The sequence below is a fragment of the Scardinius erythrophthalmus genome, assembly GCF_964197995.2.
Source record: "Scardinius erythrophthalmus genome assembly, chromosome: 5".
Taxonomy (NCBI): Eukaryota; Metazoa; Chordata; class Actinopteri; order Cypriniformes; family Leuciscidae; genus Scardinius; species Scardinius erythrophthalmus.
The window spans coordinates 45,121,702-45,144,681 of NC_138225.1; the positions used below are offsets into that span (position 1 = coordinate 45,121,702).

General features: G+C 34.9%; 2 protein-coding genes across 3 annotated transcripts; one reads left to right on the plus strand and one right to left on the minus strand.

Moving 5' to 3' along the window:
- The first annotated feature begins 535 nt into the window (after window positions 1–535).
- On the plus strand, window positions 536–13,616 carry bicdl2 (BICD family like cargo adaptor 2). 2 transcript variants are annotated; one of them, XM_081364840.1, is made up of 10 exons: window positions 536–641; window positions 1,680–2,047; window positions 7,599–7,814; window positions 8,036–8,152; window positions 8,295–8,441; window positions 11,714–11,860; window positions 12,075–12,149; window positions 12,288–12,370; window positions 12,547–12,661; window positions 13,222–13,616. In XM_081364840.1, exons 2-10 carry the CDS (start codon window positions 1,784–1,786, stop codon window positions 13,396–13,398), a joined length of 1,341 nt encoding a protein of 446 aa, XP_081220966.1. In that variant the 5' UTR covers window positions 536–641; window positions 1,680–1,783; the 3' UTR covers window positions 13,399–13,616. The 2 variants fall into 2 exon arrangements, with proteins under 2 accessions (XP_081220966.1, XP_081220967.1); XM_081364841.1 differs by lacking the exon at window positions 11,714–11,860 and having other exon boundaries at window positions 13,222–13,508.
- Window positions 13,617–15,808: 2,192 nt separating this feature from the next.
- Window positions 15,809–21,554, minus strand: crfb12 (cytokine receptor family member B12; the record flags this gene model as incomplete). The annotated part of the gene is made up of 7 exons (XM_081364793.1): window positions 21,477–21,554; window positions 20,924–21,036; window positions 20,608–20,737; window positions 19,864–20,051; window positions 19,592–19,740; window positions 19,251–19,457; window positions 15,809–16,327 (listed from the first exon to the last, which is right to left on the minus strand). Exons 2-7 carry the CDS (start codon window positions 20,982–20,984, stop codon window positions 15,809–15,811), a joined length of 1,254 nt encoding a protein of 417 aa, XP_081220919.1. The 5' UTR covers window positions 20,985–21,036; window positions 21,477–21,554.
- Window positions 21,555–22,980: the final 1,426 nt, after the last annotated feature.

The window sequence follows — 22,980 nt, forward strand, 5'->3', positions numbered from 1 at the left end:
AATGGTTCATATAAAGAGATATAGAAAATATTGAATAAAACAATTGTAAATCTATACACATTTAGATGAAAAAACTGAAATAAGACAAGTGACGCTCACACAGTGCTGGCAGGGACAGGACATTACCCGTTACGTTCACAGACATTTCCTTTACCCTAAAAATCAACACAATGCAATGCGTAATTCGAAATACGGGAAATCAATATGGAAAATTCTTTTTTTTTTTTTTTTTTTTTACAAACGTGTGTTTTCTACAGGGGGTAGAATAAATAGGTACAATGAGATAATAGAAAAAAACCTAAAGAAGATAAAAGTATACAAAAACATTAAAATACAGCTCTTCTATTTAAAAAAAATATTTTTTTTAGGTAGCATATAAACTATAGTTTATTTTCCCCATATTATTTACATTCATGGATAAAGTGTAGTATGTGTGTGTTTTATTTTTAGTTCCAAACTATCTCACCTGAACGCCTGACGTCAATGTCACCTTTCCTGTTTGTTGGTACTAGGCTCCTCCTATTTATCTGATGACGCAATGAGAAGGTGTGCCTAAATTAACTTTACAACAGCGCTTCCAAGGCGACTGGTAGTACCTCCCTGTCACCTTTCGAGCCAAGTTTGGAGCAGGAACTTCCCAGGTAGGAAAAACAAAGCATTATTTGTTCTAAATAGTCAATAGGTACATTTATACTATACGCAGACGCTTTCTTACTTTAAAAGAAAACGATTTTGAATATAACACATTCTTTCAAATTCTGAAGTCTTTTAAATAAGACTTTACTTGCAGTGAATTTGATACGAACTCTTTGGGTTGTTTTAATAACACGACACGACAGTAGACTAATGTTGTAGTTGATTCAACAATTTCAATGTCTTAAAATTGTCTAAGATATTATGTTAATAATAACCACTTTAACCAGAGGTTCTGGTTTACATTACATCTATTTATGCCATCATGTTTATGCATCCTCCATTAGAGAAGAAGCCTGTTTTTTTTTTCTTCCAGGAAAACACTTTTCAGTTATTCTACATAAAATGGTGGTGAAATATTGGCATTTTAGATTTAAGGAGGTCAGAGTCACCTATGTCTCAGACACCTGCGCTCTCTAAAACCTGTTTAGCCAATTGTAAGGGGTGTAGTCACTGGGCCACTGAGGAGTCTTGAATGACTTCTGGAATGTGGGAGAAACACTGACACTTTGTTATGTTGGTCATGTCTACAAAAGAAGCTCCTAGACAACAATAGACATGCTCCAAGGTAGTTCTGGATAATGTGTTGTTTATAAGGAAGGACTCACATGTAGGGAAGAAATCCAAGCTTTTTACAGTCCAGGAGGATTAGATATTGTAAATGAATACACCTATCTACATTGTGTCATAAATTTCAAGGTGAGTTCCAACACAATTGTCACCTGTTCCAACATGTTTTTGTCTATAGGGAGAATTATTATACGGACGACTCAAGATAAAGCAAACAATAAATTAACTGATGATTCCATTCTTGGCTGAACATTCAGCCTCAGTACACCCTGCATGTGACACACACTAGGGTTGATCTGTTTTTGAAGGATATACAAAATCAACTTACAAGTTCACAAGAAGAAGAACATAACAGGTGTAAGGTTCACAGAGTAACCCATTGTGTTTTTTTTTTTTTTTTTTTTTTTTACTTTAAGGAAAATCCAGGCATTTAGACTGGGAAAGATGCAGATAAACAACGTTTGACTATCAGGACGGTCACTAGGAGTCCCGCTCAGCCGTGAACTCGAGGGACGAACCAATGTTTACATCCAAGAGAGAGAACCTGCCCTCTCCCATCCTGGAGGATTCTTTCTTCCCCTTCTCTTCTTCACTCTCTTCCTCCAGTCACCGGATCATGGCTCCTACAATAGGACCAGATGATCTTCTCGCCTCACCTCAGGATGACAGCAGCCCTACTCTGCTGGAAAAAGACCTGATTTTGGCGGCTGAGATGGGCCAAGCTTTGCTGGAGAAAAACGTGGAGCTGGCTGCTCAGATAGAGCAGATGGAAAGAGAGATGGAGGTAAGAATGAGGATGGTCAAAAGAGATGGAGACTATAAAGGCCCCTATAACAATAGCTATACGTTTCAATAATCATTCTAATTCGATGAATAAGTCCACATCACAGCTAAAACAATCACGACAGATAGGAATGATTAATTGTTGGAATCACTTTCAGAATAATTTTTTCCAGCCGATAAAAAAAAAAAAAAACGAAAAAACATTGACAAGCCAATCAGAATCCACCGACTTTACCAAGTTCAATCATTTAAAGCAGGAGACAACACAGTAACTGGACGCTCACTTATAAAAACAGAATGTAATTGTTACTCGGTGTGGTTGCTAATATAAATATAGTTATTGATATATTTCTTTAGTTATCGTTCTTGGTGTGAATAGACCTTAAGCCTATACAGTTACCTTGTTTATGTTTATATAATGTGTTAACAGTTTACACCATTTAAGTCTGATTTCTTATTTGGGAAACAATCTAAACAGTTTTTTTTTTAGCTAACTTAATTTTCAGAATTTAATTGAAATATACTTGTTATACTGTATTGAAATTGGTCTCTATGGTGCTGTACACATAGGGTTGTAACGGTATACCGGTATGACGATTTATCACGATATTGGCATGTACGATTATCATATCGTAAATATTTGCCAATCCACGGTTTTGAAAAAAAAAAAATTAAACCAGATCTCATCTGCGCATATGCAACTTCTTTTCACTTGACTGCTTAGACTCCACCCATACATGTGCGCTCGTTTTCCCCTATGGTTTTCCCCCGCCGAAAACAAGTAACGTTATACTTTTGTTATCTGAAAAACGAACGCGGGATTTTCCTCGAAGATGGGTTTAGAGTGCGGATCGGGCCGAATTTTTCTGTCCGAGCCCGGCACGCGTCCGAAAGAGCAGTAACCGAACCCGACCCGAGTCCGACAGGCATAAAGATATGTCCGAGCCCTCACATATACTAATGTGCCACAAACAGGACTTTAATATCACCAACCATTCCCATGTTATTACGGTGTATCCATATACATGGCCCACCCTGTATATTCTGCTTGTTCTGTGTGAATGAGCAGCGCCATTTCGCCTAGTACATACTCAAATATGTGTGACGACGCTCATGGTGTTTAAAGCGTCTGCCGTCTCACTCATATGAGGACGTGAACACATGAACATATCCAGAGCTGCTCTGCTTTTATTTAAAAGAATCATCATCAAATACACTCTGACTGAAACTCATAGGTGTTTAGTACAACCTGTCAAAATAAAAGTTCGATTTAGCTTAAAGAAATGTTACTATTGTACAATAGAATATAGCTTAGTTATAACAACAACAATAATAAAGTTTATTTAAACATTAAGAAATATAGTTTTGTGTCTGTTTTAATTTAGTAACCCTATCCAGACAAACAAAAGTTGTTACATTTCATCTGATTGCATTTTCAATAATATATTTGTATTAAATCATAGAATCCAGACAAATTATATCAGACAAGTTACCCAGAATTTCTGAGGAAATAAAATACATTTCATAAGACTCTACTATCTTATAATTAACTTAAATAATAATTAATAAATTAAGAATAAAAATAATTTAAGGTTTTATGAATTCAACTGATTAGACATGTTTGTTCAAATGGGAATTTATTTTTTCTTTCTTATTTTTTCCAAAAGATAGACTCACACAAAAAAGTTTTTTTTTTTCATTAAAAAAGTTTGTTTTAATAAACCATATGTTCAACCAAAAAACCCTATCTGTTTTCATTAATTTAAGGGGCATTGTAGCAGATGATTAAAATAATAATAAGGATTGTTTAATACCGTATATCATGAAACCGTGATATTTTCTGAGACGATTATCATACCGTGAAAATCTCATACCGTTACAACCCTATGTACACATACACAGTACATTGTTACTTCTTCAAGTCATTATATAAATAGGAAGAGTAAATAACAGCATATAATCACAAGAAAAATAAAGAATAACCAAATTATATGCATTGTAAAACATTACAAAACATTTAAACCTAAATCATTATAACCCATCATGTCTAAAATGATAACCATTTTCCTGGTTTTATATCCCAAAATGTGTCAATTTTACTTTTACGCCTAATTATATAATGGAAGAATTATATAAAAGATTTTTATAGATTAGATATACACTACTGTTCAAAAATTGTGGTGTCAGTACTTAAAAATAAAATAAAATAATAATTAATACTTTTAGTCAGCAAGGACCCAAACATTTGAACAGTAGCATAAAGCATGTTTTAACACACACTGGCAATAGTCTACTAGAGGACTTGCCTGATAAGAAGTACAAGAAATAAAGATATTTGATGAAAATACTGAAACACTATTGATTTTGAGTGTTTATATTTCCTGCATATCGAAATTATGACATATGAAGCGACAAGAGTTATAGTTTATGGTGGCTCTTCATTCAGAAGGAGTTTGTGTGGGGTCCCAAATAGTGTTTTGGCTTGTTACAACAGCAGAACCCTTTTTTTGGTCCTTAAAGTCCCCCTGTAGTCAATCATTTTATCCCTTAAAACTCATCTTTGATCACCAAAATGACATATTATTTTTATTTTTTTCTTGAAAAATTTCGGCATGCCTTAAAATAGCTTGAATGTAACTCTACACCCTTGCCTCATTTAGTTATACGCGTTTCTGTTAATATACAAATTAGTCCCGCCTCCACTCACTCACACCAGCTCAGAGATCCACTCGTTGACGATCACACGTTGACGTAATTTCAAACCGCGTTTTTGAGACTGTCTTTGGTTAACTGCAGTTTTAAGGAGAAAATGGTGTTGACTTATGAATTTGCACATGGTTTGTCTTAAAGCATATTAAAAACACCACATAGACATATAAACAACATTAAAGGAGAACTCCAGTCAATTTTAACATTGAGCTCATTTTTTTGTAAATTTGGAGTGCTGTCAATACAGAGAACAACGACAAAAATCGGTGTTGCCTACACCGTGTTATCCTCTTTTTAAAATTTGCACCCTGTTGACTTCAATGGGGCAAGTTTTAAACCTGCTTTTAGCCTCTTAACATCCTTGATGTGTCATTACAAGTGCCCAGCCAATGTGAGTGATTCCTTCAGAGTGATCACGGGTGAATCTGACTGCAGTAGATGTGAAAGATATGAATAAAAATGATGTTATTTCAGCCAGCGCACATACCTGTATTTACATCCTGTTTTCGGTCGAAGTCCATAGTAATCGATTATCGAGTTCACGCGCGTGATCATAGGTAACTAAACCTCATAGATATAAACACTAGATGTCGCCTTGGGGTTCTAAACATGCGTCAAAACCGCCGCCATCTTTGAACAGGGGTCTTGTCAAAGGAAGTAGCTAGGTAACGCTGCTATCTCCGCCTGTACTTCGAATTCATGGTGCTGCTGCGTATGGATGTTCACACGAACAAAATCTTAACCAGACAGCAAGGGATTACATTTACTCTGTGGATGGTAGTAGTCAAGTTGTTTTCTTATAAGTTCAGTGTACATTGCTCTTCTTGGAGGAAGAAAATGAACTGTGATTCTCCTCGCACAGAAAATGAACTGTGAATGTGCTGTAGCCTATTCTTTAGATATTATTTTAAATAACCCTTGTGTTTAAAATGTATAATATGCAGGAGTTGATCCTCAATACCCACTTTTGGCTGTGTTGTGCTGTGTTGTTCCTAATTTTTATTTTTTTTTACCGATTGTACTCAATCCTTTTAATGGAAAAAACAGTGTTGCGCTTGTAACCTGTATAAGTAGGCTACAGTCCTAATAGTATGCTTGTCCTCTCCCTGTCAATCTTCAAACAGTACATCCAAGATTATTATACATAGAATTACACAAATCTTATCTATGTGTGCGTTTTGCACAAAGATACAGTGGGTTCAAGGGCTTGTTTCTTCCTTGCAAACTGGGGATGGAGGTGTGGAAGGACACTGGAATTTGTGAAAATGTCAACTGTTTAAAGCCTTTCTTTAAAGTGAATTCGTTTTGTATAAATTGTATCTTTATTTTAATCAATTTTATTCATCAACAAATTGCCTGTTAATATAAGGCGCCTGCGCGGTCACTTACATTGCACATTAACTGGAGCGCATCTCAACTCAGTGTATGCCTCACACAGACATGAGAATACATCGATAGCCTACACAAAGCTTGAATTGTCTTTAAACGAAATAATTCAAAATGAAAAGAAAAAGGCTACTCCCTGATTATGTAGTCCATTATGTGCATTTCTCTCTATAGACGCGTTCACTATACGGAGATGGCGATCGTCAGCTTCATCTTTGCAGCTGAGTCGACACTCTCAGAAAATACTAGTTTATTAATAAAAATCAATGCACGCGCGTCACCGGATTTACAAATGCACTTCTTGTTTGTTGCACGCACACATAGGCCTGTCGAAATAACGAGATATTATGTTGAAATAACATTATTATTAATAATACATCTTTTAGAATATTTGATTGAATGCTGAATGTTGCGCTTGTTCAATTTAATAAAATTAAAACTTTAATTGTGATCATTAAAATAATTGAATATTAAATATTTAGTAGCCAAGTTTTTCTCATTTATATATATATAGTGATAGTTCATTCTAAGTTTACTCAAGTGGAAGAATGTGACTAATAAACTTAGGCCTACTAACACTATGCATTATATTTTGAAAAAGAAGTAATTATCTTAATATCAAAACCTTAAATTTTCTCTGGATTCAATGGTAAATACATGTCTGACCGTTGGAACGAACCAAAAAAAAACATCAATCGTCATTCATGACGATTCATTCATGACGATTTATGGTGATTTTATTTCCGTTAGGCCTTTGCCTACATTGACGCTGATGCATTAAAGCGGAGGGACTCCCCTGTTCCAAGATGGCGGCTCTATTGACGCATTCGTTCCAATGAACTGCTTAATCCCAGGCGACATCTAGTGTTTATATCTATGACTAAACCTATGCGTGTGAACTCGACAATCGATTACTATGGACTTCGACCGAAAACAGGAAGAAAATACAGGTATGTGCGCTGGCTGAAATAACATCATTTTTATTAATATCTTTCACATCTACTGCAGTCAGATTCACCCGTGATCACTCTGAAGGAATCACTCACTTTAGCTGTGCACTTGTAATGACACATCAAGGATGTTAAGAGGCTAAAAGCAGGTTTAAAACTTGCCCCATTGAAGTCAACAGGGTGCAAATTTTAAAAAGAGGATAACACGGTGTAGGCAACACCGATTTTTGTCGTTGTTCTCTGTATTGACAGCACTCCAAATTTACAAAAAAATGCGCTCAATGTTAAAATTGACTGGAGTTCTCCTTTAAACATTTGATTTTTACCACAGGGGAACTTTAATTTTGTTGTGACGTTATACACATTAAAAAAATACCTTCAAGAACCTCAAGCTAAACATTTCAGCATAGAAGTCCATTTAGGTAGATATGATTCTGCATCGATCTTCTTAACATCATTAAATACCTCTTTTAAAGTGTGTGAATTACTAAGTTTGATGTGCAACAGGCTACGCAGCAGGAGAAACACATGCTGCAGCGACGTCTGGAGGTGCGGGACCTCGAGGCAAGTCAGCGGGAAGCAGAACTACAGGCTGACATCACATCCTTGCGTGCGCAGCTGGAACAAAAACACGTTCAGAGTCGTGACCGGCGACGCGAGGAGAGCGAGCAGCTCACTCAGCTGTCCAACCACAACCAAAAACTTGTGGAACAGCTGGCAGAGGTGACCAATCAGAAGCTTTAATTCCCTAGTTTCCTGGTTTAAACCTCTTCTTGCAAATCTTTTCAGAGGCATTCAGGTATAGTGGGTAAATGTGTCTAGTGACGTAGAAACACTGATACAGTTAAATGCAGGGCTGGAATGTAGATCAGTAGGTTTAGCTATCTGTCTCATGTCATGCTTGACTACATGTAAACCCTTTCCATCCTCTATCATTCTTCCAGGCGGTGACTTTAGAGCATACTTTGCGCACAGAGCTTCGTGCTTTGAGAGAAGAAATGGAGGATTCAAGTTTTAACAAATCTATAAGCTCTGCTAGACTGGACAGCCTACAAGCAGAGGTAAAGACATGTATAGACACAAAAGTTGAATTAATCAGCTGATATTTTGATATTATCAACTTTGATTTATGGCAATATAATCAAAGACAGTATGTTGATTCACTGTTTCTGTCTATTATTTTTCACTGATCTTGTACCATAGAACAGGGTCCTGAAAGAGCGCTGTATTCGTATTGATGAACGATTGAATTCCACTCAAGAAGACAATGACCGGCTGAGATCTGAGAGGGATGGATTGAGAGAGAGGGTGATTGAGCTACAGACCAGCCTGAAAGATCAAAAAACTGAGGTGAGGAGGAGGTACCTGATGATGACAAGAGAGTAAAGAGCAGAAGGAGAGAGGGAATCTCTGTGTAATTGTCATATAAATGCCACATATAATCATAATTTACACCCTACATTCAACATAAGAACTAAAGTATAGCATTTTGTGAAGCTGCACCAGGTCCTCATCTACATACACCCACTACCAGTACTTTTGGGAAGTACATTTCACGAGTCTTCCAAAAAGAATGAAGCACAAGGAAAATATCTAGTTTAATATGATATGATATTAATATGAATATGACTACCGTTCAAAAATTTGGGATCAGTATGATTTAAAAAAATAATTATTTGGGTAACACTTTACAATAACGTCTCATTTGTTAATGGATAATGTACTTAATCAGTGTCTTCCATCACTCTGAAGGGGTTTATTCTGTAATAACTTGCCACCTAAATAAATAATTAGACACAAAATATTTTATTAGGTCTTAAAATGCAAAGCTTCTGTGGAGAAATCAGCAAGTTCAAACTAGAAGGACTTTTAAGGGATACGGTACAGTCATACCACTTATTACACAACATTTTGCCATACAAATAATTATGGGGATAAGAGATATTGATTTGAGATAAAACTGTTTTAAAATCTCACCTGTTTGTTATCTTAAAATACATAACTGTACAAGCAATCGTTGCAAAATGGCAGCTGCGTTTTTGTGTGAAACAAGAGAGCGGGTTCTCGATACACAGATGGCATGATTAAATAATCTTTCACAAAATATTTATTTGAATTTTAATATTTTATTAGCTCACCAAACGCAAAACTTCCTCGAAGAAAAAGCTTTCCTAGCAAGCGTATAACGCTGACATCAGTTACCCGGATGAGCCTGTGTCATCAGTTTTTACCATAGACTGTAAAAAGGTTTTTACCGGTTTACCGGGGGATAAAACACCGCTGGATGGTGCGATTGAACAATCAGAATCAAGTATTCCACAGAGACGTGTAATAACATTAGTCAATAAAATGGTAACACTTTATTTTACGGTGCCCTTGATACAGAGTAATTACTTAATTAGGTACTTAGTAATAGACGTTGTAATAACATGTAACAAAATGTACTTAACATGTAACTAAGTTATGGAACAGCCTGTACTTACAGATTGTAATTACGCACATGTAATAGGCAGCTACTGTTACACATGTGTAACAAGCCGAGTTGGATAAGGTTTATAGATACACATGAAGTACACTTAAGTACATTCTTGATACACTTTATTTTACGTAGCTTATACCTGTGTAATATTATGAAATTAGGAAACTACTGCATGCATTTAAGCTGTGAACTAGTGAGTAAAATCAAACTAAGGCAGAGATGGATAAGGTATGTATACACAAAGTACACTTAAGTACATTCTTGATGCATTTTATTTTACGTAGCTTATACCTGTGTAATTGCAATGTAATTGCAATGTAATTAAGAAGCTACTGCATGCATTTAAACTATGAACTAGTGGGTTAAATCAAACTAAGGCAGAGATGGATAAGGTATGTATACACAAAGTACACTTAAGTACATTCTTGATACACTTTATTTTACGTAGCTCATCCCTGTGTAATATTTTGTAATTGCAATGTAATTAGGAAGCTAATGCATGTATTTAAGCTATGAACTAGTGGGTTAATTCAGATGGATAACATATGTAGATACACAGGAAGTGCACTTAAGTACAATCTTGATACACTTTATTTTATGTTACATACAAGTAATGCTACAGAACATACAAATTTACCATGTGTAACTGCAGACCTTAGTAGCCTAACATATTTAAGTACTTGTTGTTACATTGTGTTATACTAAGTACTTTCTTACATAATTACAGTGTACCAAGTCCGTATCACGTATGTAACAGACTCGGCTTGTTACACATGTGTAACAGTAGCTGCCTATTACATGTGCGTAATTACAATCTGTAAGTATAGGCTGTTCCATAACTTAGTTACATGTTAAGTACATTTTGTTACATGTTATTACAAAGTCTATTACTAAGTAATTAATTAAGTAATTACTCTGTATCAAGGGCACCGTAAAATGAAGTATTACCAAGAAACCTTATTATAAAGCTTTTTAATACATTAGATTGATCAAAAATTGACAGTAAAGCTTTTTCAAATCTATGTTTTGAGCCTCTTTTGAACTTTCTATTCATCCAAAAAATCATGAAAAATATTAAGCAGCATAATAAAATTCATTGTAAAATAATACAAAACAATAAAAAAACGAATTAAATAATAAAATATAGATACATTTTAAAACATTTTAACCAATCACGTCTAAAATTAAAAACTTTAGATTAAAAACTAGCAAATGGATGTATCTCCTAAAATGTGTAATGTTTTGATTTGCAGCTTATTTTTGCATACCTGCTCAGCACAAGACATTTTCAAAAAACATAAAAAAAAATCCAACCCCAAACTTTTGAACCATAGTGTATTTTCCTTGCAGAAGTTTTTTTTTTTTGTCTGAATATATGGATATTTTTAAATAGATGTCAATGGAAAAAGATGTTGTAGCAAGGGCTAACTGGACTATGCTAACCAGCCAAACCTTGACCCTTTAACCTTGGCAATTATTGGGATGGGAAAAAATAACTATTAGATCTGTGAGTCGACATTTGGCAACTTCATTCATTGGTTGGCCAAATAAAATGGCTTAATAAAAAAAGGGATTATAAATTTAAATGTTTATTTTTTTTATTTTATTTTCATTTAATTTTGTATCTTAAACCAAAACTGAAAGTGTGTTCTATATAGTATAAATAGGGTACTATGAATGTAATCTAGACGTACTACATCCGCCATCTTGTTACTGTCACGTGACCTACCAGCCTCAGTTGCGTAACTTCACTGCTATACATTAATCCTCTCCCGTAGCCTAATAAGATAGTAAAGTGTCCATCAAATGCACACTTCCGAATCTTGGAGGAAGTAGCACGTCATCTGTGTACTTTTTGACTACTATTTTTTAATTACTATGTATTCGGACATACTACTCTTTTTGCATAATGGATGTGGCGTTAGAAAATCCACAGATATCAGGGTAGCCATATAGTACACTATATCCAGAGTCACACTAAATATAGTCCTGCATACTATTGGTCCTAATTTAATAGAATGTGAATTGGGAATTGGGCATCCCAGGTTTCATGGCACAGCTTTGACTGCTGGTCAGGTTTTGCTGGTCAGAGTCCATCCACCCTTAGAGAGTCTCAGCCTGGCTGTCTCTGGCTCTTTCACAGCTGGAACAGGAGCACAGCACAGTGTTTCAGCTGCGAACGGTCAACCGTACCCTACAGCAAAGGGTTCAAGCCTTGGGAGAAGAGGCCAGTCTGGGGGAGGCTACCTGCTTCCCTTTGTCACTTCAGAGTGAGATCCAACAGTGCCAGGTAGCTCTCAACCCCTGCTTAGAGAAAAGATTGGTGTGCATGCTTCAACTTAGCTTGTAGCAAATGTTTAGAGCACAGTTATGTGAATTGACTGGGTTTTAATCATGTTAAATTGATTGTTTCTCTCCTGTCCTGACCCAGCTCTCTTTTTAGATTAGGCAGGCCATTTTCTATTTCTGCTGACTGATTGTGTTGTGATTTTTATCTCCAACAGGCTAAAGAAACCATTTTAGCCCATTCAGCCATTCTGCAAGAAAAAGAAGAAGAGATTCATAGGTTACAGAAAGAGGTTAGCTACAATGACATTTACATTTATGCATTTAGCAGACGCTTTTATCCAAAACGACTTATAAAAGAGGACATCAGTGCATGCTTATAGACTGAGTTTTCATCTAAGGTGATATGTGATGTTGTGTTCTTTCATCAGCTACAGTCCAGAGAAACTGAATTAGAAGGGCTGAGGGAGGAGGTAAAGCCGTTTCGTAACAGTACTGGTAAACCTACTTATAGGTGAGAACTGGATCAGAGTGCTTTTTAATCTATATCTATATGGTTTTGTTCTCTGAATGTCACTCCAGAGATAAAGGGATAAGCTAATGATCTGTTATGAAAGGGGTACATTTTTCATAATAGTCTGTGGTCAGCTAGAAACAGACTCAGTGTTTTCCTTCCCTCTCACCCATTAGTGCCTTGGAAGAGGAGATCATTTTGGCCCGGCAAGAACGTGATGCACTCAACCAGCAGCTTCTGAACACCATCAAACACAAGGTGGCACTGTCACAGGAAGTTGAGTCTTGGCAGGTCAGTAACAGGCAATTGATTTCTAATTCAGTTTTGATATGTCTACTGGATTTGTTAGTAAAGAGTTACACCCTAGAAACCACCCAGAACATTTAGAAAATGTATATCTACTATGTACTGCACAGAGAGCCGTCCTTGACATTTTTCTCGAATGCAGAAACATTCTTCTGTGTTCACTGCATTTGTTTGGAGTTCCTCAGGGGTTAATATTAGGAGCCTTTTAGTTCCTGAAATACCAAACTGTAAAGACCACACAAACACTATATTATTGTAAATAAGTGGTTTTCAATCCTGGTCCCACCGCTCTGCACATTTTGTATGTTCCTTCCTTATTTAACACACCTGATTCAGATCATGAGCTCATCAAAAAGCTTCATCAACTGAACTGAAGTGAGTCAGGTAAGAGAAACATATAAAAAGTGCAGAGCGGTGGGTCCCCAGGACCAGGATTGAAAACCACTGTTGTAAAATAATAGTTTACCTTTGCTATGCATTGCATGTATTTATTAATTATTTATTATACTGTACAGTATGTAAAATGTAGTTTTGCTCTGTTCCAGGAGGACATGCGTATGGTGATCTATCATCAGGTTGAACTCCAACAACAAGAGAAGGAAAAGGAAAACAAAAAGGAACAGACAGGCTTTCAAAGAGGCACGCGCACCACCAAGTCACTGCGTGTACGTGGGGAAGACGGAAGGAAAGGGTTTTTCTCTAGCCTGTTTGGGGGAGACTGACTGGAGGACAAAAAAGTAGGAAAGAGAGATGGAAAAAGAAGGGAACAGAAGACTTTAGTGAGATATTTCTCACTTTTGTCTACAAATGGCAATTGGTAAATAATCTTTAAAATCACCCAAATGTGTAAATAGAAAGAAATCAATTTACTCCAAAGTAGCACTATTGCATATTTATGTTTTTCAATATTTATTTGCAACTTAATAAATGTATAGCATTTATCAGTGTTTTTCTTGACTCTTTTATATGAGGGGTTAATTATTCTTCAACCATAAAATAAATGGCCTCCTTAGCACCATTAAAGGCAACGTTCAGTAAGGATTATGCAGCATTACAGTCAGTATTATTTCATGTAAACAAAACTTTCACACTCTCAAACTGTCAAATTTTTCATTTACAAACAAGATGAGCTGTGGCCCAATTTGCATAATGACCAATGATAATAATACCTTTTACATAAACACATTCACATACGTATGGAAGGAGATGACATTAAAATAAAGCTGGCACAAAAATAAATTGGAAGGTTATCTTTTGTGTTAGTGTACCAGAAGCCGATATCAATTTTCAATTTACAAACATTACTTTTACAAATACTGTGAAAAATTCAGTGACATTTTTGTTTGAACAAAGAAACTTACTTCAGAAGGTATAGCCCAAACACAAATCTGATCTCAGTATTATCGAGTCGAGACATTAGAAACTGAGAATCCCATAGAACTACACCATTTTTAAGTGCTTGTGAGGGCGTTTTCAAAAATAATGAAATTAAAAGTTTTGGCAACACTTTAAAATAAGGTCTTAATACCTAGCGTTAACTAACATTAACTAAAAACAAGGAGCAATACATTTGTTAGTATTTCTTAATCTTTGTAAACGTTAGTTAATAAAAATACAACTGTTCATTGTTAGTTTATTTTAGCTCAGGTCCATTAAATAATGTTAACAGATACAACTTTTGATTTTACAAATGCATTAGTAAATATTACAATTATTTTGAACTAAGATTAATAATTGCTTTTGAGGAGTTTTTCATTGTTAGTTCATGTAAGCCAATGTAGTTAACTATGAAACCTTGTTGTAAAGTGTTACCAAAGTTTCTTATTTCCCAGTTAACTTCTGTTATTTAAATCAAATCAATATTTGGTGTGACCACCAACTTTTTTTCTAATTTTGATTTTGGAGAAGTTTGAAATTAAGATTAAGACCTTATATGCCCAGTTTCACAGACTAGGCTTAAACTAGTCCCAGCCTGAAATGCATGTTTGAGCTATTTTGACTGAAAGCAACTTCTGCTGACAAATCGTAAAATTCGTCAGTGCCATTGTTTTGTCTCAAGATACAAAATTATGTTTTACTCAACATCAGTAAAAAAAAAAATTCTAAGGCATGTTTATAAAACTTACTTAAATGTCCTAATCCTGCTTTAATCTAAGCCTTGTCTGTAAAAACCAGGCCATAGTGTTTCAAAAGTCTAAGACCACATTCAAATACAATATCTGTCCATTTAAAAGCTGGAACAAAAACATTTTCACCGTAGCGCTCTCAGACTTTTGAAAGCCACTTTGTGTGAATATATACACACACTCAATCATTTTCAATTATGGTATGCGTTTTGTATGATTTTCAACACAGAATACACAATAGATACAATTGTCCAATGGTTCAGGTCAATCAGGTATTGCACTGCATCATAAATTGCTTCATGTAGCACCTAGAGTCCGTCAACAATGTGTTTCCAGACGGCAATTTATTTACAAAATGGTTAGTCACGTCACGAGTTGCATCACTGTGACGTGCTGCAGAATGTGAAGCTCCATCTATTTCTAAAGTAGGCATGCTTTCCTTAGTCCAAAATCTGTTCAACATCACCCACTCTTTAAAATAAATGTTCCAAAAGGGTATTTTTGCAGTGGTGCCACAGAATGGTAATGTAGTACCTCAACTCAAAGCTGGGCAATACGCGACAAAGTGGCCATTAACCAGCAAGGGCCAAATGTCAAATATTCCTTCTACTCTACCATACAGAATTTAGCTTAAGTGTCTAAACAGGTCTTCATGTACAGAGCATGATATATGGAGTTCCTGATGCAGAAGAGAGTTCTGAACTCTGAACTGCCATTGAGAGAAAAAGGGAATGTTAACGCATAGTTCTCTCCTGGTATAAAAGACCCCAGATTTAGTTTCTATGCCAGTGTCTGCTCAAGTGTTGATCCCTGATGTTCTGAATATGCCGTCACCAAGTTTTGCATGTCTACTTGGGTTGCTCAGGTGGAAGGAGGATACTTTTTTGCTTGAATTTGGTTGCAGACTTCACCTGGGATGTAGGGTTAAGATATCCCCTGAGGGCCATCACATACTCTGTGGAGATTTGGAAGTCTGTTCATTATTCCAAAGGTCACCTCCAATTCATTAATAATTTAAATCATGCCTGGGTTCGTACTCGTTGAAATCCTCCTCCTCCTCTTCCTCCTCCTCTTCAGCAGGCACTTCACTTTCACAATCATTGTCAGAAGAACAGGGAGTTTCCGCTGCACAATATATATCCATCTCGGAGTTCACAAATATGTTCACAGTAGTTGCTTGTAGAAATTTGGATGATTCTGAAGTACAATTACATAAAGACGCAGGAGTAACTGGATGCATATCATCATCATCATCCTTCTCGGATATTTCACTTCCTTCACTTCCTTCAAGTTCCAAAGCTGTTGTGTAACACTGATTTGACGTCTCAGCCTCCTCAGCTCTAGGAGGTTTTCCCTCTAGGAGGTTTTCCCTCTGATGGTAGAACTGAGAGCCATCCTCGGAATCCTTATCTGAGGCAGAAACGCCGTCCTCATTGTGCGTTAGTGGTTTTTGCCAGTACTGTATCATTTTTTGGAATTCCTCAGGGAATAGTTTTAGGACACAATTATTTCCTGGAAAAATGATCTGTAAAGGACATATAAACACTATTATTGTAAATGATAATTATCCTCTACCATGCATTGCATTTACTTATTATACACATTGTTTGTTCATGTAAGTTTAGTTAACCTAATGTTAACTAATGGAACCTTATTAGAGTTACAGTTTATTCATAAATATTCATAATATATAGTTTCCCCAAAAAGTATTTCAAATCTTAAGGTGTGGTCACAATATTTTGGAGAAATTTCATGGGCAAAAAAGTCAATTTCCATTTCCATGTCTATTGTCAATAGCAATGTATGAAGCATATCTTACAAAGAAGTCACTTTCAAAAGTAAATAAACCATGCGTAATTGAAAAAATTTAATTATTTGTAATCAGGTTCACATAACTTATTCTTTTCAATTATGCATGAAGTTTATTACTTAAAGTCCCCCTGTAGTCCATAAATGTATCCCTTAAAACTCATCTTTGATCACCAAAATGACATATTTAAAAAAACAAATCATTATTTCTTTAAAATAGCTTGGACGTAACTACACCCGTTGCCTCATTTACGTGGTTCTATGAATATGCAGATTAGCCCCGCCTCCACTCACTCACACCAGCTCAGAGATCCACTCGTTGACGTGATTGGTTATAAGGTAGTTTGTGATGTCAGAAACACCAGCGATTTCAAACCGTGTTTTTGAGACTGTCTTTGGTTCAGGGCAGATTTAAGGAGAAAATACTCAGCAATGGTGTTGACTTATGAATTTGCTCATGGTTTGTCTTAAAGCATATTAAAAAAAAACACAGACATATAAACAACATTAAAATCTTGATTTTCACCACAGGGGGACTTTAATGATTTAAGGGCAACAGAGTTCCTCACTTTTTTTTACTTCACTTTTTATAGTGTGTGAAATCTACGTGGGGAAACTTTCGTCCTAGAGTGAAATTTCGCCCGTGAAAATTTGCCCAACAATGGTAAAAGTTAACAAAATGTAATATGTATAAACACTTTGGTCAAAATATTTCACCTATGTCAAATGAATTAATACATCCACTAAAACCAAGACCAGTTGGTTAAAAAATAATTGAAAAATATCTGATCTAATTTGTTTGCAGAATACACTTGGTTTGATATTTTGTAAATAATGCAATGAAATTCAGACATTTTTTTAGTGTGAATTAACTGTTTAAATACTTTTGGGGCCTATATATTCATAATAAATGTACATATGTACAATAAATATATATATATATACACTGTAAAAAATGATCGTAATTTTAACGGTAAAAGATTGTAAAAATGCTACAGTGAAAAACTGTTAATTGGTTAATTGGTCTAATGGTACATTTAATGTAATTTTACTGTAACATACCGTTACATTTACAGTTTTTGAAAGTGAAAAAACAACTAATTGTATAATTTACAGTGAAAAACCGTAAATTGACATTCCCACAATTCCCTGTGACACTTCACATTTGATGTATTTTTGTTGAAATAACTATGTTTGTTTCTTCATAGTTTTCTTCGTTTTTTCTAATCAGTTATGTACATTAGGGGTTTATGTTACATTTAATGTTGTTAAATTAGTGTTTATTGCATTTTTTTAATTTCATGTGTTACCATGATGGTGTTTAATGTTTGTGTGAATGACACTGTGCAGCTTCTATATATATTAGTATTCATTTTATTGTGGAAGAACTGCTTGTGTTGAGCTTTGATTGATTATGTGACTCTCATCACTGCTGTGATTGGTGGTTATAAGTGTACAAAACAGATATTAATACTTCAATAGGACGGTAAATTAACATTATATCATATTACTGAAATCCAATGTTAAATATACATTTTTTTTCCGTAAAAACAACGGGAAGAAATTACCATTTTTTTACAGTATTTTTCCGTTTAATGGTGCAGAAAATTGCCGTTTTTTTTACGTTTTTTTTTTTTTTTTTACAGTGCAGTATATATAAAAATTAAACATGTTTGAAGGTGCATGTTAAAAAAACCGATGATAAATGCAGCTTATATTCTCAAGTCAAAATAATACATATACAAAGTTCAAGGAGCTTCAGAATTATTCCAATACATACCAAGGCATCTGGAATGCCGAGTTTCCTGTTTATAAGCCTTGTGTTGTAAAAACAACCAAAAATCACAACAATCCCAGTTGAAAAGGTAATCAGCAGAATGGCTGCAATGCACACCATTAGCACAGAACTTGTAGAAGAATCTTTAAGAACATAAAAGACACATTAGCATATATACAGCAGAAATATGCATACATAAACTATTGCTCAAACGTTTGGGGTCAATAATTATGCTCACCAAGGTTGCAATTATTTGATCAAAAATAGTATTGTTAAATATTATTACAAATTAAAATAACTCTTTTCTATTTTAACATATTTTAAAATGTAATTTATTTCTGTCGTAGCAAAAATGTATATTCATCAGCCATTTATTTGGTCTTCAGTGTCACATGATTCTTTAGAAATCATTCTAATATGCTGATTTGCTGCTCAAGAAAGATTTCTTATTTTTGTTGAATTCTTTTTGGTTTTTTTTCAGGATTCTTTGATGAATAGAAAGTTGAAAAGAACAGCATTTATTTGAAATAGAAATCTTTTGTAACATTATAAATACCTTCACTGTCATTTCTGATCAATTTAATGCATCCTTGCTGAATAAAAGTATTCATTTCTATCTAAAACAAATCTTACACTGTAAACAATTAAATGACCAATAAATGATGACAACATATGGTTTTTCATTGCTTTAACTCATCATAATAAGTTAAGCAGTTCACTTTTTTTATAAGTTATACAATATTCAATTTTTTTTATACAATATTCAATTTTTTTTAAAGTTAGTTTAATGTAATCTAAGTTGAAATGACTTATGCATCAGAGTTGATTGTGCGTAAAAATGTAAGGCAGCATTTTTTTTTACTGAAAATGATCTTATGCTGTATTTGTAAAAAGAAATATATAAAAATATATATCCACTACCTAGTAGAAAGATACATTTGGTGGTGTTGAAGTTGTTGTTCTTTGAGGCGGATTGATGACTGGTAGAGACACTAACACAGTAGTTTTTGCCAGATGGCACATCAGAGAAAATGTAGGGAGATTTTGAGGTTGATATCGGAACTACACACTTACCAAAAAAGATAAAAATAATTAGGAAATATGGACTCATTTCAATTAAGTAATGCATTCTAAATTGCGAACATTCTGAAATTTCATAATAAGCGGATATGGTACATTGAAACAAATATTCTAGTCGATTACCTCTGATTCCCCTGCGGGACTTTTCCCACAAAGGTATAGCAGGAATTCCAATGGTCTGATCCCTGGTTTTGATTCCAGCCAATGACTAAAAGTAACACGAATGGACTTTTGGTCAGTTGAGATGGTTAAATTCGGAGAACTCAGACGAGCTACAGAAAGATCCAACAGAGAGTCAAGCACAATCATTTCAGAAGAGCATTATTTGAACTTTTTTGACAAAAACAATTTATGACATTCATTTTAAAAGCGACTTATAATATAATTGAACTTACTGTCTCCATATGGCTGGAAAGACTTCGATGTTGTACTCCATTTGGAGCTCGTCCCTCTAAATGTGCTCTTGACCCTCACAAAATAATTCCAAAAGAGCTCATCAGGTTGCGGGTCAAAGGTCAGCTCGCATTTCAGTATGGTTATATTAGTGCAGTGTGGAGACCGAATCCACTTTTCCGTAGACCTGCTTGAAAAACACCTTCATGAGTACAATAAAGCATTGTCAAAAGTCGGTAGCACTTTATTTTACAGTCCTGTTCCCCATGTACATACGATGTACTTATTACAGTAATTACAATAACTGGGTAATAACTAAGTACTAAACCTGAACCTACTCCTAAACTTAACCTTAACCCCTGTACTTACCTTATACTACCCAGTATTTTCTAAGTTTCTTAGATAAGTACACTATAAGTAAACATACTGTAAAAAAAGGTTACACTTTATTTTCAGGTGTCATTGTTACAGTGTAATTATATATTTAAGTACTGAGTAATATTAAACAACTACATGTACTTTCTATAGGGTTAGAGTAGGATTTGTTTGAGGGTTAGTTGCATGTAATTATGCATTATTTACTGTTATTACTATGGTAAGTACATGTAACATATGTAACAAGGACACTGCAAAATAAAGTGTTACAAAAAAAAAGCAACCCAAAAATCTATTTTAAATAATAGGTTGAAAAGCATTTATCTGAAAATAGATTAAAAGCGTAAAAGTCAGTTATGAAAGATATGTACATTTTTCGTGCAGTTATAAACTCCAGTGTGTATTTGGTGCCAGGAGGGTTTCCTTGTCCAGGAAGCCATTCAGCTGTAGCCTTAAAATCCAATAATCCTACAGTTAGGTTCTCTGGAGGAAAAAGCATTGCTGTAAATAAGAGAAAAAAAGGAATTGTAGCATTACAAAACATACCTATACAAGGCAACATGTATCGACAATTCCAGGGTGCGTGCAACAAAATATATTTATATATTTATATTGTGAGGTTAAGAAGGGAGGTTGCCATTTGCGACTTTCAAGTCACAATTCAGATGCATAAAAAATGTACGCTACCTTTAGATGGCACCAGACATATCTGGAGCAATGTGAACATGCAGGCCAGAAAGCAGGTCATTGTGTCATTAAATCATGTTTAAAAAGGCCTGAAAGTTTATCCTCAATCTTCCCTGCAAAAACATTATACAGTACAAGACACTGATATATAAGGTCTCATTTGTTAATGTATTAACAAACACAAACTAACAATGAGCAATTACATTTGTTACAGTATTTATTAATCTTTGTTAATGTTAGTTAAAAAGACAGCCGTTCATTGTTAGTTCATGTTAGTTCACATTGCACGTTACTTAAGTAGTTATATTAACTAATGCAACCTTATTATAAAGTTTTACCATATTTAACATGAGGTTATACAACATTACATAAATAGAAAAATGCAAATTGGCATGATTAGTCTGGTGCTATCCATATTTGACTTAAAGGGCCAGAACAACTTAAAAAAAAATGATATTACAATAACAACAGGAGGAATATAATAATACTAAAAACAATATGTGTTCAGTAAAAGCCTCAGTTACTAATTAAAGACAATAAGAGTCATACTCACCACATCTGATTAATCTCTGTTTCTATAAATAAATCACCAGCCTCAAAGACGGCAGATCCATCTTAAGCTCCCGCAGAGATTGGGTTTAAACAAATGATCAAAACCAAATACAACTGCTATGAAAGTGTCACTCTTTCACGAAAGGAAATCTCTTGAGTTAATGTCACGTTTATTTTAACCAAGAAATTTTAAAAAGATGCATAAAAAAAAACATTTCTCTGTCTAATCATTATACAGTACTCAAAATGGTAGAACTATCCTCAGGTTCAAATTACACTGACAGCATAGGAAACAAGTCCAGACCTCTCTACAGATCTAAAGGTGTATGTTGGACTTAAGCCCCTCCCCTGTTACCTGGAACATGCAAACAGGTTGTTCCAGTCTCCAGTGTGGAATCTCACCTGTCTTCTTCATCAATCTCCACCCAGCATGCTTCTGTTACAATCACAACAACAATAATTTGTTGTGTGTGTGTGTGTGTGTGGGGGGGGGGATTAACATTAAATTACAGATTCATAAATCTCTTAATAAAAAGGAACAGCAGACAATAAAAATAGATAAAAAGGCAAAAGGGTACTTATTTGATCCTTCGAATATTACAATTATTACAATATTCTTATTTGCCATAGCCAGGAACTTCTTATTACTACTTATTTCTATGTTTATTGTATCTCACAAAAGTGAGTACACGCTTCACATTTTAGTATATCTTCTAAAGGGACAATATTATAGAAATGAAACTTGGATATATTTTAGAGTGGTCCATGTGCTGCTTGTATAGCAGTATATATTTACTGTCCTCTGAAAATAAGTCAACATACAGCCAATATTTTTTTCAAAATAGCTGGCAACAAAATTGAGTACACCTTAAGTAATAATAGCAGTACATCGTTTAACCATGCAAAGCCACATGTCCTATTCATCATTTTCATGTTTTTGTATGCTTGACAAATGTGTATGTATCTTGTAAAAAATGTTGTATCTTGTATTAGAGCAGTTAAAATGTGTGCGTGCAGCTCCGTGATGTCATTATAGAGGAGTGGAGGAGGATATGGTGAACTCCAGCCAGGAGGATTAAGGCAGTGCTAGATAACAATGATGCTCACATTAAATATTGACACTTTGGACACAGTTTTGACATGTTCACTTAGGGTGTACTCACTTTTGTTGCCGGCTATTTTGACAATATTGGCTGTATGTTGAGTTATTTTCAGAGGACAGTAAATATATAGGCTACTGCTATACAAGCAGCACATTGACTACTCTAAAATATATCCAAGTTTCATTTCTATTGTCCCTTGAGAATATATACTAAAATGTTGGCTGAAATGTGAGGGGTGTACTCAATTTTGTGAGATACTGTATTCTCTTGGTCGGCGTTACGTCACAAATCATGTGACCTGCGTAGCAACAAGCCGCCGCAATGTTTGAAGGGTAAAACAAACCGATGGCAAAGCCCGAGGCAAATCAAAAAGGTATCTATTCATGGAAGTTTTGCTGTGGA